This window comes from Desmodus rotundus, chromosome 4 (assembly GCF_022682495.2).
Source record: "Desmodus rotundus isolate HL8 chromosome 4, HLdesRot8A.1, whole genome shotgun sequence".
In the NCBI taxonomy this organism is placed as follows: Eukaryota; Metazoa; Chordata; class Mammalia; order Chiroptera; family Phyllostomidae; genus Desmodus; species Desmodus rotundus.
In genome coordinates this window covers 159,898,451-159,914,353 of record NC_071390.1, presented here as the reverse complement: position 1 = coordinate 159,914,353, position 15,903 = coordinate 159,898,451, and the positions used below count along the sequence as shown (strand labels likewise).

Sequence of the window (15,903 nt, the reverse complement as noted above, 5' to 3'; positions counted from 1 at the left end):
CCTTCCTCCCAAAAACAAAGAAGTCATCTCTGTTAGGACATGAAAGCATTCCCCCTTCTCTTCTAAACTTTGCTCTTCTATGGGGAATAGATGGAAACCAAGTTCAATTTGGCTTAAAGTTCATTAAGTCAACTATGTCCTATGACTGATTTCTGAAGTTCCCACAAAATAAAAAATAATCAGATATATACATGGAAGGAAAAAATACTCTTAATAAAGCATATTTAGCATCTGGCTGAAAGTTCCATACTAAATATATGGACACACGTATACCATTTCCATATATGTATACATACACACCCATCTCTACATCTATGTATCTTTAAAAATGTGAGTTGTTACTATGTAAAAATGATTTTCAATGAAAATAACTTATTCAGTAACCCCATGTGAATAGAGTCTCCCTGTTCACTACTAGTAGTATTTTCATGCTTTCAAAAATTAAAGATCTAAGACTGACTTAATAAATAATTTACAGCCAAGTTAATGAAAGGCTTGTACTAAGTGGACATCACGGAGATGAACTGTGCAACACAGAAGGATTTAATGGTCAATTATAAACCTGGAACTTGTAAACACATGTGGGTTGACCCATTCTACTTAAATAAAATGTGTGTCTAACTTTTAACCACAGCAAGCACATAGGGTTAAACAGATTTTCACACAATGTGGAAACTTTATTTAGTATGTCCATCTTAAAATGCAGGCCATTTGTGAATGGCATATGTGGCATATGTGAAGTTCACTGTGAGAGGCCAAGGGCAAGGTGAGAAGCACCTCAAAGAAGCAGGCGGCACCTCTGGGGCTGTGGGAACCAGAGCAGAAGGGAAGATCACCAGGCCAGCCAGCCAAGAGCAACAACGCGATGTATTTTAAGAACTAGCCTAAGAGAAAACTGTGATCTCAAACTCCAGTTCAATAGCAAGTATCACAACTTTCTGAATTTTAGGCAATGACTCTCAAAAAGCGGCTTCTCACATCGGCGAGTCTACAGAAAACGCTCTAGAGGACAGGGATGCGCAGACTTCCTGTAAAGGGCCAGGCAGTAAACATCTTAGGGTTTCCTAACCGTGGAGTCTGTGTGGCAGCGACGCAGTACTGGCACGGAGACAGAAAACAGCAATAAACTGCGACGTCAGTGAGAAAGACTGATCGTGATTTCACAAGATTTCATTTACGAAAACAAGCGGAGAGCCAGACTTAGGCTACAGGGCGTGTCGTACCAACCCTGCTCTAGGTGAACGCTCTCAACATTTCTTGAGAGCAAGTAAGAAACGCTGTTCACACTCCACGTGTGCAATAGATGCACTGGTGTGTTTCACAACACAATACTTGCTAGAAATGATGCACTCTGGCATTTCTTATTCTTCTTTTGTGTTTTGTTTTGTTTCGGGGATTTTTTTTTTCTTTTGATATCATCAGAAACCACTAAGTTGATCTCACAAGTGGGTAGTAACTCACAGTTTGACAAAAGCTGCTGCAGTGTCAACAGCAGCTGGGACTTACTCACTTACTCATTATCCCAAGCAATACAGGGAGCTTTCTAGGAATACATGATAGTTAGGGATAGATAGATAGTCCGAATGTTTTCTACGGGCCAAGTCCAAGTCCAATTCCATGTTTTAGGGATCCAGCAGTTTGCAAAAGACAAATACTGTCCCATAACACTTAATATTGCTGTAGTTTATAAAAGGTGAATACTTGTGTGTGTAAAATAGAATAGTGATTATAATACCTATATACCTTGTAAAACTATTGTGAAAATGAAGCATTTTGATTATCTGGTTCACAGCTTCAGTAAGTATTCAGTAAGTTTTCCATATTACCATTATTCATATGATTAAGTACCAAGAAGTAAAAGTACTTTTAAAAATCAAATTGTTATAATCTATACTAAAAGTGGGCTTCAAAATACATTAAAACCCTATTTAATTAATGAAGACAATCTCACCTATACTGTTTAAAACAGTAAGTTTGATACTACCTGCATTATTGGCAGCACACCAAAATACACAATGGAGAACTTTTAACTGCCCTGGTCTCCCTTCCCTCTTCCCACCCAAAAGACACAGAAGATTTCAAAGTGTAGACTGCATCCCCAAACTATCTTTAGATCAGTTTCCACCCTCAAGTGACCTATGGCAGGTGCTGCAGAGGAAAAAAAATCAAGAAAAATACAAGATGCTCCAAAATCTATGTGAGAACGGTTACCATGCCTGTGTGTGTTCAGTTAAACTTGCCCTGTGAAAACTTCCACAAAACCAACCTTTTCATGGCTAGAAAAACTGATTTTGCATACCAAGTAACTATTTTGCATCGTCAAAACAACAGCTGAAAGGAGAGCTCCTTTCAGAGCAGAAATGTCTGTCTGCGTTTTCCACTGCCTCACACCCAGAGTTTGGAAGAGTCCTTGACACGTAGGAGGTTTTACGAAGTATTAGTTGCCAGCAAGAACAGTGAACAAATGACTTGTCAGCCTGTTTATGGCATTCAAAACATTAATGTAAAATGCACATTATTTAAAAGTGATGAATTTAAAGATTTCTTGACATTTCTAGCTTAACTGGTTTATTAATCTTCTGAATGGTCAGAAATACATGAATGTCTGCAAGTGTTTTCATAGGAACAAAGAAATAATCTTACCTTCTTTTTCCACTCTAAAAACAAAAGTCCTTTGTGTTGTAACAACCTCAAATTTGTTGTCTCCTTGAACTCGTACTGTAGATATAGCAGAAAGGGGAATCATTCCTTTGGAATACTTCTCCTGATTGGTTACAGAAAAAGATACATAAGAGAAGACACATTAAAATGAAATTCTCTTGATCTTATTGAAAAAAAATAGCACAACATTTACAAGAGCTTCTCTTTCACGATTTCAATCTAATCTTTTAAATGACATATAAATAGCATCGGCATATATCATATACACTTAATACCCTCAGAAAAGAAAATATAAATGCTCCTTTCAAGTGAAACGTCTTCAATATTCTCTTCATCTGGAATTAAAAGGCAAAAATTCTAATACAAACAATCATACTAGACTGGCCAAAAAACAGCAGCATGTTCTTTAAAACAATCTGGCCGAAATGATTTCATGGTGTTTGCAGGCATCTGCTGGCCACAGCAGGTACTGTCACTGAACCACTTCGAAATGACTGCTCTTACACATTATGAACAAGAATCTAGCTAAGAAACCAGACGGCTGAATTGTATCAATTTTCCAAGTTACTCGATGCTCTGATGATGATGATGAGCTTAATCTCACAATAGCATCTCTTTACTTTTTATTCCCCAATGAAAAAACATGGACGTTCCTGTTTGCAAATGATATACGCAAATCGTAATTTTGCTCAAGAAGGTCATTTTTAAGATTCTTGGTAGCTCTGCCTTCATTTTCCAGGACCCTCCTAAACCATATGGCATAATGACTACCCCACAAACTTAAGCATTTACTAAGGGTATAATGTTTACCAGGCTCTGTGCTGGAAAGAAAATTCAAGTAGAAGAATGTACTAAATAAACCATTGCAGAGAGCAAATGCCAAGTCCATATTCTTCCCAGCAGTAAACTATCATACACAGCAGATGTGTAAGAGACAGTCAGTAAGGGACAGCTGCCGTCGGCAATGCGGCATTCCACCCGGGGTTTCACCCTCTGCTAGTGGACGAGATGTACGATCGTGGAACCTCCTTAGTTCTCTGACAGTTTCTTCTCCTCCACAGCCTCCGCTCCAGTCTCTCATCCCGTTATGCATCCATCAAAATCCTACCCATTCCTTTACTATCATCTGAAACACCAATGCTATGAAGGCTTTCCTAAGTTCTCTCAGACAGCCAACACTGAAATCAGAACTCTGATTTAGGAAGAAGAGTGGGCAACCCCACAGAAAAAGGAGAAAGATGTCAAGAAATGACCAATTACGAGTAACTTATCGTCATTATTTTCCATTGTTTTTATCTTCCCTCCCTAAGAAATGTCCTTTCTTGCTATTTCAACTCCCAATTTTATGCAGAGAATTCTAAAACCTGCCCCTTCCTTCCTTGTCCATTTCAGTCAACCCCATTCACATACTTGAAGTCACCAAGGGGGCACATAACTGTCCCATCAGCAGCTCAACTTTAAAACTCACTTATCTCCTGAAAACATTACCTTCCCTCTATATCTGTCCATTAAAACTGTGTTTTTCTAGTCAAATAAGTCTTAAGTAGAACAGTCTTTGGCCTTTGCTGACCTTCTGCACCCACATAACCTGGGGCTCTCCCCTCAGCTACCAGGTCAGCCTGTTCCCTGCCACTCCCTGACTCTTTCCAACCACATTAACCTTCTCAAGGTCCCCTAAACATATCATGGTTCTGCCCAAACTGGTGCCTTTGCATACTATTTGTTCTGCAAGCAATGTTTGTTTGTTTTTTAATATTTACTAAATTAAATGTACTGGGAGGACAAATTACGTAGGTTTCAAGTGCACAATTCTGTGATATGCCATCTGTCCACTGCATCGTGTGCCCACCAGCCGAAGTCAAACCACCTCCTGTCACCGTGTATGTGACCTCTTATATTTACTCTTTACCTCCTTCCCACCCCCCCTCTCTTCCAGTAATCACCATACTGTTGTGAGTTTTTCTTTGTCTTGTTTGTTCATTTGTTACTTTCAGTTTTATATCCCACATAAGTGAAATCACGTGGTTAACTTTTTTCTGTCTGACATATTTCGCAAGGAAAGTTTTTCATGCCCAACTGCACATGGTTAAAGATGCCCCTGCAGCTTCCACATTTCAGCACCAGATACGCGCCTGAAGAGAGCCTTTCTGACCGGCCTCTTCTCTCAGTCCCTCAGTCCCACCCAGGCAGGTAACCCTAATTGAAGCTAACAGCAACCTGTACTTCTCCTTTACGACACTCGCTAAATATCATTTAAATGATGATTTTTATATTTACCGTGAGATCTTTCTATTAACACCAACTGCCCACACAGACTATGGGTCACATGTCTGTCTTCCTCATCATCTTTCTCATAATCGGTATCATATAAATATGTTCTAAATAAATGAATGCTATGCCCAATCAATCACAGTTATACCAAACTCTGACTGTTCATTTTTAATGCTTTTCTAAGTTTCTCCTCGGAACACTTGCACTGGCCTATGCGGCCGACACCTGGGAAGTGAACGCCTGAGTTACTTCACACGCTCCCAATCGGCCTCCCCACTTTCAACTTATTTTCCCTCTAACGTTCCTTGCATCTTGTTCGTATGTCATAGTTGGAGAAAATAAAGGATTCTCAAAGGAAAATGAAAAGATGGGTCTTGAAATCTGTACAGGACTTTGATGGATGGCAATGGCTAGGAAGGTTAAGAGGAACAAGTAAAAACGTGGAGAGGAAAACGAAGGAAAAAACACAGTCCAGTTTCCCACAGTGTGTATCCAGACACGGTTGGAAAAGGTCATTGCAAAGAAATAAACGAAATGACTGGCTTGACAAGGAAGCCCAGTAAGTGAGGGTGGATTACAGCGGCACTATGAGATCACTACAGGCTCTGGGAATGACGAGAGGAAGAGAATGCGTCCTCACCGTAAGGCTTGGGGACAGGCACAGCACCCCGGGGGACAGTGTAAGGGACTCTCTGGCTGTAAGGGCTGCGGCTAAACAGTCACAAATCCAGAATGTCCAAAAACTCACAGTTTGTCCCTTAGGTAAGCCATTCTCAAATTTTAGTTTGCCTAAGAATTAGAGGAGCTTATAAAATTATATTTCTAGTGAGATAATTAGATATTTGTTGAATAAAATGTTACCATTAACCATTTTTCAGTAGAAAAAAATCAAGTAGCATTGTAGAAAAAGAAACAGAAATTTAAAAAGATTTTTTTCCTTCTTCTAGATCTCTTTAAAGAGATTAAAAGACAAATCCTTGAATAACAACAACTCACCTATGAACCTATAATAATAAAATTATATTTAACAAGGAAGTACTTAATAGAATAGTAATAGAAAAATAATTCTCCAGAAGTGATCGAAATGTACTTAACAAGCTAAATATCGTGTTGCTTTAACCTCAGGAAGTTGCAGTTCAACTAATGGCTCTTTTATAATCTATCATGAGATAATTACAAGATATATCTACTAATTTTTAACACCATAGAGTTGATTTTACACTTCCCTTCTAACAACACACGATAAAGACAATAAATGGGAAAAAACTCAGTAACAACAGGCTCAAAATGACTCCTTTTCAGACTAAAATTCTCCTTAAGGAAAGAAATTTTAAAGCTTCCCTTGAGCCTGTAACACACAGATATCTAGGTCAAGTTTGTCATTTATCTACCACTTTCCGACAATGAAACGACCACAGGGCAATTCTGCCCACAGCTGAGTAAAATGGGGGGTGAGCCAGATTTCTTGGCAGGTGATAAGATATCAAGGCTGTTGGGATGTTGCCACTTTCAGTAATACAATGGGAAGTCCTTGCAGAGACATTATTGAGCAGTGCTGAGCAAAGAGGAAAAAACCAGGGAAACAGGCAACTCCGCACACTGCATCCCGAAAGCCCAACTACGCGCTCTCCGAGTGCACATTGAAACACTAAAGAAAGACCCCCTTGCTCAGTGTACGTGACCACTGAAACCTAGCCCCTCCCTGACACCGTAGCTATGACACCTCCTGCACCGAGACTGCATCATGTTTATTGCATCAACATTTACAAATATGATAGGCACTCATCCCCTCACTGCATTTGAGATGCGCTTTTAAAGGACAGAGTGAGTCCGGGTGGACACAGATGCTAGAAATTCTCTCCCCTGAGTAGTGATGATGGTATCACCACCAACAGAGCTTCGCCGCATGGAAGCCTATCTCATCCCCGAATAGTTTTCTTCCTCATTTCAGTCAAACTGGAGAAAGGCACAGGGGCTGAAGAAAACTAGGGGTCAGATGTCAACAGATCCAGAGACCACAATGCGCCCCCACTACACACAGAAGTTGTCTCAACATTCAAACACACGAGCAAACTAAAGATCGGAGCCACAGCAGAAAGTCAGCTATCAAAAAATACTCACCCCACTATCTCGCAAACTTCCACTTTAATAGGTGTGTTTAAACCTACTTGATGCTCTATCTGGATCCCTGCAAAGTAATACCAGACAGTTCACACTTCTCTAAACTTTCCCTCCACTTAGATTTGACTATTGTTAATATCTTCAGTTTTTGTTTTACCTAACTATGCATTTGTGCAAATATATATGTAGTAAATATAAAATATACATATAGATAGGTAACTTGTGAAAAACATTTGTAGATATAATGACACTTCCCTCCTAAATACTTTAGACCTGATGAAAACTGTCACAACATAGATATCCAACTGCCTAAAGACTGTATCGTAACCACTCTCACGTGATGCTCAAAGATTTTCAGTGAGTTCTGACTCCAAACACCCTTCTCAGGTTCATCCCCCACAAGTCTCCTTAACACACTCTATTCACGACCCAGAGGAAACTACATACACACTAAAAAGGATTTCCCATCTGTGCATCTCACTGGTCTCACTGCTACCAAGTCCTAGTCCCTCTAATTTCTCTACGTATGAACATCCCTTTCTTCAAGACCCATGGCCCATGAAATCTTGTGCAAGAAGCCTTGCTGGGTTCTTCCACAGGCCGTTCCAGAACACAGAGTAACCCCTCCTGGCTTTGCCATTCCCGACCACGGTGTCATTTTCTAACATTCCTTACTGCTGTCTAGGACAAAGAAGGCACTTTCTTACTCATCTGTATGTCACTCACAGCAATTCGGGTAGGCTGCAGAATTGCAGCCTGCAGAATAGGTATCCTCCATAAGTAACTATTAGGTATCTAAGGTTTTGAAAAATTCCAATTTTATGTGTCAATAAAAAGTTAAATTATTGAAAAGAGCGTTTCACCCTACTGTAATTCTTTTGATGTGATAATCCAACCCATATTCTTAAAAACCATGTGTCGCCTACTCAGTTTACTGAAGTACACTCAGTACGCGTAAAGCAATCTCTGAAAACTGTAAAAGGAAACTTACCTTCTCATTATTGTAATAACAAATGCTATGGCCATCAAACTTCACCCACCTCTTCTGAAACATACGTTTTCTGTAAAACATAGGAAATTGTTATTTTACATGTAAGCACCATGAACTTGAAGTTCAAATACATTTGCAATGTCACTGCATTGAGTACAGCCCCATTTGCGGCGAGGCAATGCAGCGAACAGGCTATGATGACGCACAATTCTGGCAACAGTACACAAAGGGGAAAAATACGCATGGTGACACTTTCCAAGCAGCTGACACAGGCATTTAAAATGATGACACTGGTAACAGCACTGTCATCCACATCTGTAAGGCTGAGTGCAGAACACAGTGTTGCCACACGCCCTGTCATTGTACCCATTTCCCTTAAAGCAGATAATCCTTTAATGAAGGTCATATTAAGTTTATAGAACTTATTTTACCTTTATTTTTGCTAAAGTAACAACATTTTGTCAATTATGACCACATAAGCTGAAAAAGCACTGTCTAAACACAGAATCAGTTACTATCATCCCAAATTCATTGAAGCATTTAGATTTTTTGAAAAAAAAAATCATATGAAAGGCAAATGCCATTCAAAATAGCTCCTAACATGAGAAACGAAGTAAAATAATATAATCATATGTTTCATATTTAGGCTTAAAAGAGAAAAAAATCTTCTGACTACATAAGGGAGAAGTGAAGAAAACCATTTCTACTTGGGCTTTTTGTTCTGTTTCATTTTAGTTCTCTTTCCTAAAGACTGACAGTCCCAAAGGTTTTGAATCCCCTCCTCTCTACTTGTCTCTCAGTGTGCACTGATACAATCGAGATGTTTTTAGCCTTTAACTAACTTTTTTTTAAAAGTCACTGCTAAACAAATATATAAAGACAGCTATCTCTCCCTTCTGCAGTGTTCTGACACGTTTAAGGTAAGGAACTGGCAGAAGGTTCGGCAGTGTTGGGAAGATTTAGAGATAGAGAAGAACTTCAGAATGTGCGGAGAATTTTCCTTCTGGGCCTTCTCTGAGCTCCACACATCTATTTCTCAGCAAGTCTCCCACATCGATCCTCAGCCAATTTATTCTGCTTCAGATAAAATTAGAGAAGATCGAATCAGAGGGGGAAGTTTCAAAGATCCTCAGTGCAGACATTTTCACATATAAGCACTGAGTTATGGTGTAATAAGAACATGCAAAGACCTTAAAATCATTAACCACAACAAACTACCAGCCCTCTTCCCATCTCATTCCCCAATCTTCCAGCTTCTTCTGAACTCCTCTGGGTCTGCTACGAGTTTTCTTAACACTGCAACACCCAACAGTATTACAGAGATCTGATTTTTACTTCTTCCACCAACCCACGGTTCTTCAAATTCCCAGCATTAAAATTAAGAAGTAAAGAAACAGCAAGCAAACACCCAATAATAAGACATTCAACAAAATCACCCTGCATTCATGTCATGCCCATCTCTGTCATATAAAGGCAAGGAAACACATCTTTCCACACGATTTCAGCAGCAATTCCATAAACCAAGATTTGTTTTGAGCCCCACCTGCCTTCCATTGTGAATAGAGGTAAAATAAGGTTCAGTAACTTAAAATCTTCCATTTTATTACAAAAATAATCAACATCTATGGGAGATAAAAGCCTTAGAACCTTCCATTATCTCTCTATTCCCTTTGCTAACTACTCCTTCTCTTTCAGAGTTTTGCCTGTGCCATCTACACAGCCATCCCTCCCGATAAGCCAGTTCAAAGCAGATCACAAAATTGTTTCTCCCCCAAGGCACCCTCTCCTCTTCCTCACAGCTCTCCAATATATTTGCCTACAGGCTTAATGTTTGTCTCCCACACCAGTCCTCATGCTTCACAAGGGCAAAGTTCAAGAACATTTCATTGTCTACTGTATGATCAGCAACTAACACAGACACAAATAGGGTAGTAAAAAAAAAGAATTTGTTGAATGAATGAGTCACATGATTATGTGGCCAGCTCCTTATCCTTGAGATCACAGCGCAGAAGTCATTCCCTACCAGCAGATCACACAGATCCTTCACACAGAGAGGTCCTCTCCGCCTGCTGCTCCACTTTCTTTAATCAGACTTTACAAATTCCGTAATCGTATACTTGTTTTTGCTTCATCCATCTCCCATGACAGATATTTAAATACTTGAATATACGAACGATTTTTGTTTTATCAATGTAAAATCAGCAACTGCCACAGTCTCTAGCATATAAAATGTGCTTAGGAAATATTTAATGAATATATTTTTCACTAAAAAATAATCCAATTTCCATTTTATAAACAGAAAAAAACACAACCAAAACACTTCACCTTTAAATTCTTTTTTTTTTGCTTTTTTCAAATACTAAAGATCAGATTTTCATATGATCATATAAAAGCTTTGTAAAACTAATTTATTATTAAAGAAAAATTAGCGCTACACAAAATGTGAAAAAATGATCATTAATTTCCATGTAATTTTAAAATATATTTTAGAGTTAAACATTTTTAAAATGTATTTATTTGGTACTTTCTTATTTAAAATGCAAGTTAGACAATTTACGATGTTTCTAAAACCAAATTTATATAAGCAGCCTATTTTTCTCATTAACAGTATCAATACTCAATCACCATATTTTGCCATGTATAATTTGCACTTTTTACCCAAATTTTTGAAGGAAAAATAAGGATGCACGTTATACATGGGTAGTACTAATTCTGTACCTATATAAATGCTTTTAATTATTTTATTTATACTTATGCATTAAAAGTCTAACTCTAGAAAGTGAAAATGAAATCCGTATGCAAAATAATGCCCCAGAATACGATAATCAGTTTTGTCTCTAAATATAAATAAATAAAAAGTGAATTAAAAAATTAAAACAAAATATTTTTTTCCTGAAAGTTTGGGCCACAAACGTGGGTGCGCACCATACACGGGGAGCACATTATATACAGCCAAGTACAGTGGCTACGTTCTGCGTGTGAGCTTCAATGCCAAGTTCCAATAACTGGTTAATTAAAGAACTTACATTTCGATCCTTTTCACAACATTATTCTCCTTTCTACCTAATAAAACCTTTGATTTAATATTAGTAAAACCTACAAATCAATCAGAATTTCAACTAAATTTTAAGAGAGCTAGCTTGAGAATGATGTGTTTCTACATGTCAATATACAATTTTAAATCAATTATTGGTGAATATTAAATTTTTTAAGAATTTTGAGCAAGGGTTACATATTTCTCTCATGTATTTATAAAAGTCTATTAGATGTTAAACAACGAATTCCACTGGAATTATGTAAAATTAACGTACTACATACAATTAGAAGTTGCTGAAGTATTCCAAACATTTCTCTCTAGTGTAAGATGCTTTCCCCTTAAATGCCTTTTAACAGTTGATTTTGTTTACTAAACATTAAAAAAAAAGACAAGGTATGAAAATGCAATGCCGTCTACTGTCACACTACACAAATTAGATCTGAAATAACTGTGAATTATTACAGAGAGACATTAAAGCCTTAGCCAATTAACAATTTAGTAGGCACAGTAATTTGGGTATTAAAAACAGAAAACACTTCTACAGTGCTTTGTTCTGGGCCCTGCTGCAAGCCATACACAAATATCCACTCATTTAATGCTCCACACAACCACATGAGTAATATTAGTATTCCCATTTTACAGATGAAGGCACAGAGGCACTGGCAGGTTTAATAAACGGCCCACACCCTACACACAGTGGAGAGCATTTCTGGGAGCCAACCCCGGCCATCTGTGCTCGTCACCACTCCCCAAACCCGCCCCGGGATGTTCTATAGCAAAGCACTCCGGACCGCCCTGAAGCAGCAGTTACATCAGACCTCTACCATTTTATACGGGAGTTCAGTTTTGCAAAGTCCTGAATTCCTGCAGGAAAAAAGGTAAAGCGGACAAGAACACATTAGCCTGGGTTTTATCCTCTTCTGTTTTTAGGGTTCTGAAGGGAAACATTTCTTTAAGAAGCTTTTGTAGAATAGTTTATAAGGCTTGTTTAGTGCTACTGAATGGATTTCTACAAGCTCTCCCCCTGGGCTCTGGGAGGGCAGGTGGTGTAAAGTTCCGACTGCTTCGTAAACACAGCCTCACCACCTGGGGTCAGTTTTTGTTGTCTGAAAAGTGTGTATCTTAAAAATTCTTTTTTAACAACAGTGTACATACAAACAATTAAATCTCTATTTATAAAATGCTCACACAGAGGCACTTCTGTTTAATATCATTCCTACCTGTCAGCAGACTTTTTTTTTTTTTTTACTGATTACATATTATAGCTTTAAAAAAAATCCCAAAATCAAACAAGCATGCTATTAATTTAAGGGAGCAGATGCTACCGAACTGTCATCTCTAAATATCACCCAGCCGGAATGAACCTCAAAGGCCCTAAGTCCAATTTATTGTTTTATTAATCATGGTACTTAGATCATCACGAACATACTTCTCAGTCATTCTAAATAACATCTACGGACAGAGACGCCGCTATGCCTCAGCAGATGCCCCTGCCTTGCCTGCACAGTCCTGCAGCATTACTTGCACACTGGATCTCACTCTCTGCTCTAACCCCGACTACACTCCATGTTTCAGAACTACTATAATCTCCAAAAGTGCAGATTTTTATTTATCTAATTATTTTACCTACTCTTTTAAGCTTAAGGCTTTTAAATGATGCAGTGTTAGTTGTAAAGTATTTTACAAACACAGATCCATGGGATTACTGTATTTCTATAACAGGAATGTGACTTTTCTATTCTGAAATGCATTCCCTCACTTTTAAGCAAACCAAAATGAGTTTCGAAGATCATATACACCAAAATGAGTTGGGGCCAATAAAACAAAAATCAAAAATTCTCTGAAATCCCAGCTGCCTTTTCTGCTATAAATAACCACCCTTCAAATTCTTTTAAAAAATGTTATTTAATGTAAAATTCTAGGTGCTAAAACGACTTTGGAAAGTCAATAATAAAGCATGAATATTTATGTGACTACCAATTCTTACAATATTTACACAGACCTTAGTGCTTACATGACATGATATATGAAAAGCTACATTAAAATATTCACACCTTTTTATTTTATGGAGCCATATTCTATTTTTTAAAAATCCAACATTAAACCAGCTGCTAGTTAAGATGATCAATTAAAAGTTTACATTTACCTCTTCTTCTCCCAAAACTTCAAAGGATTAAAAAAAAAGTAAAAATAAATACGTACAAACCAACACTGACTAGAGCCGATGATAATAACAATATTTAGAAATTGGGAAAGCTGAAGGAAGGATAGGAACAGCCTCAGGAGGCTTCAGAGAGCTGACAATTTACCCACAAAATCTGAGATCTCAGCAGGCGGAGATACCAAGTAACTCTGGAAGTGGCTCTGAAGGAGAGCAGGACGCGGAGGACAGAAGACTGGTTGAAAGGCAGTTTAACAGAGAAACCTGTGTCCTTATGAGCACGGGCCAGTATCCCTCCCGCACTCTGCACTGCAGAGTACTAGAGTTCATTCACTGCAGAAGATCACACAGGGGTCTCTGCAGGGGGAGACTCGGGGCTGAAGGCAGGCAGGGGACAGTGTGAAGAAGAGCTGAATCACAGCATTGCTGACAGTGGCCAGGACATGGAAACAACGAAGTGTCCTTCAGGAGATGAGGTGGTACATATACAGTAGAACACTACTCGGCCATAAGGAAAGATGAAATACCACCATTAGCAACAACATGGATGGATCTCGAGAACATCACCCTAAGCACAATAAGTCAGACAGAAAAAGTAAGAACCATATGATCCTGTACGTGGGATACAAAAGTGAAAGCAAAAAAGGAACAAACAAGACAAACGAATTCACAGACACAGAAAACGGTATGGTGGCTACCAGAGCGAAGGGGGTGGGAGGCAGTAAAGGGTAAAAGGGCTCAAATACCTGGTGACAAAAGGAGGTCTGACACCCAGTGGTAAACACACAATGCAGTGCACAGATGAGATGCTATATGTGTTCACCGGAAACCTACCTAATTGTATTAACCAATGTTACCCCAGTAAATTTAATAAAAATAAAAGAAGTAAACATTAAATGAAAGTCTATGTTGTAGATATTTATACTTAAAGTCCACTTTCCCTACTAGGCTCTGAAAAAGCTGTTTACCAGTCTTATCACCCGCAAGAAGGGAATTCATTTAAAAGATAATGGCATGAGGAGTCTCCAAGGAAACATATTAGTAAAGATCTAGCAAGATCATCTTATGAAAAACAGATATCAACACCCATCAGAGCCTGTTCCAATCAGCTTTGCAGTATCTCACGTTAAAAAATGAACAGCCCCAGATTAACAAAACATTTAAGGAAAACTCTAAGGTAAAACAAGGAAAGGACGCCCACCCCCCCTCCAAAAAATGGAAACCAATTCTACAGGAAAAGAAAGCTTCAAAAAATGTATTAATATCCTTAGAGCATATTAAGAGAATATACTGTACCCATGGAACAATAATAGTACGTTACAAAAAGAACAACTTTCCATATTAAACATAGGGTAACAAAACAACGGTGGGTTCAAAAATGCTATTGAAGGATCTTCCCAGAAACAAAAAATGAAAAAGCTGTATTTTATCAGCATTTTGGTGCAGGAAGTCCATAACCAAATTCCCAGGAACTCTAGAATTTCTGTATTGAACATGGCTTACTGACTTCTGAATGACCAGACTCCGAACCACTGTCCGGGCTTTGACCTTGTCTCCGTAGTTAACCTTTGGCTCTTCCTTTGCCCTAGTCCTCTCTTCAACCTGAACATGCAAGTCACTGGCAGCTTCCCCCTCCTCATCCCGGCGCCCAACCCTGCATCTTCCATAAAATAACCGCAGCTAACCCTGCCATCCATCTCACAGACCTCAGTACCTGCGGGTATCACCTGCCACTGCGCATTTACTCCTTCCAGCCAGGAAAGTATTTCATCTAAACATGCCAGTTCAAAATGTACCCATTTCCCAAAGACCAATTGAACTGCTACTTTTCATATGAGGTCTTTGAAGAGATGTTTTCTTAGCCCCTCTGTTACCTCAGGATTCTGTCCTCTATGGACCTAACCTGTCTGTACCAATCGTTATACTCCTTTAGTTTTATTTTTAATTTCCCAAATGGAAGACGCGCAAAAGACAAGGAACACGTACAACTCACTTATCTTTGTATCCGTCCATAAATGAAGCTAGTATACATTTATATTGCTTAATCAGGCTCGTGTGTTCAACTTCTGCTGTCCCAGGCTCACATACCACCCAGTGCTTCTCCATGATTAAAAATTAATATTTTAAAAAGAAAATTTAGCTGAGTAAGAAGTCAAGTCCTAAAACATCTTGTCAAGTAAAATATGCATTCAAGATACAGAGTATGTCCGGAAAAAATCCAGCCATTATTAATATAACAAGAATGGTTTGTGTGACATCCATGTAACCTGGCAGCCCATGACAGTGGGCTGGAATCCACATGCATGAACAATGACGACTTCACTGTACTGGTCAGTGGGGGGGGTGGACTCCTCTGAGTGAGCCTGTGTACTGAGTGGCCATCACATTCAAAATGACTAAGCTAGTAGAGCAACGAATCTACATCAAATTTGCATTAAGCTTGAACATTCCTCTGAGGAAATTATTCAGATGATTCAGAAGGCCGCAGCTACGGGCAACTGGTGATTGGCAGCTTCATCACAACAATGTGCCCGCTCACGCATCTCATCTCACGCAGAGTGTTTTGGAAAACATCATATCACCCAGGTGACTCAGGCCCCCCTACAGCCCAGATTTGGTGCCCTGGGACTTCTGCCTTTTCCCAAAATGCAAATCACCTTG

At 38.8% G+C, this 15,903-nt stretch overlaps 1 protein-coding gene across 6 annotated transcripts in view; it reads right to left on the bottom strand.

Moving 5' to 3' along the window:
- ARAP2 (ArfGAP with RhoGAP domain, ankyrin repeat and PH domain 2) overlaps positions 1-15,903 on the bottom strand; it is a 158,690-nt gene that overhangs the window by 115,213 nt on the left and 27,574 nt on the right. For all 6 annotated transcript variants that reach the window (XM_045182758.3, XM_071221308.1, XM_053922423.2 and 3 more), the window contains 2 exons: positions 8,045-8,114; positions 2,644-2,764 (listed from right to left, as the gene is read on the bottom strand). In XM_045182758.3, coding sequence (XP_045038693.2) covers positions 2,644-2,764; positions 8,045-8,114 — 191 coding nt within the window. The remainder of the gene's footprint in view (positions 1-2,643; positions 2,765-8,044; positions 8,115-15,903) is intronic.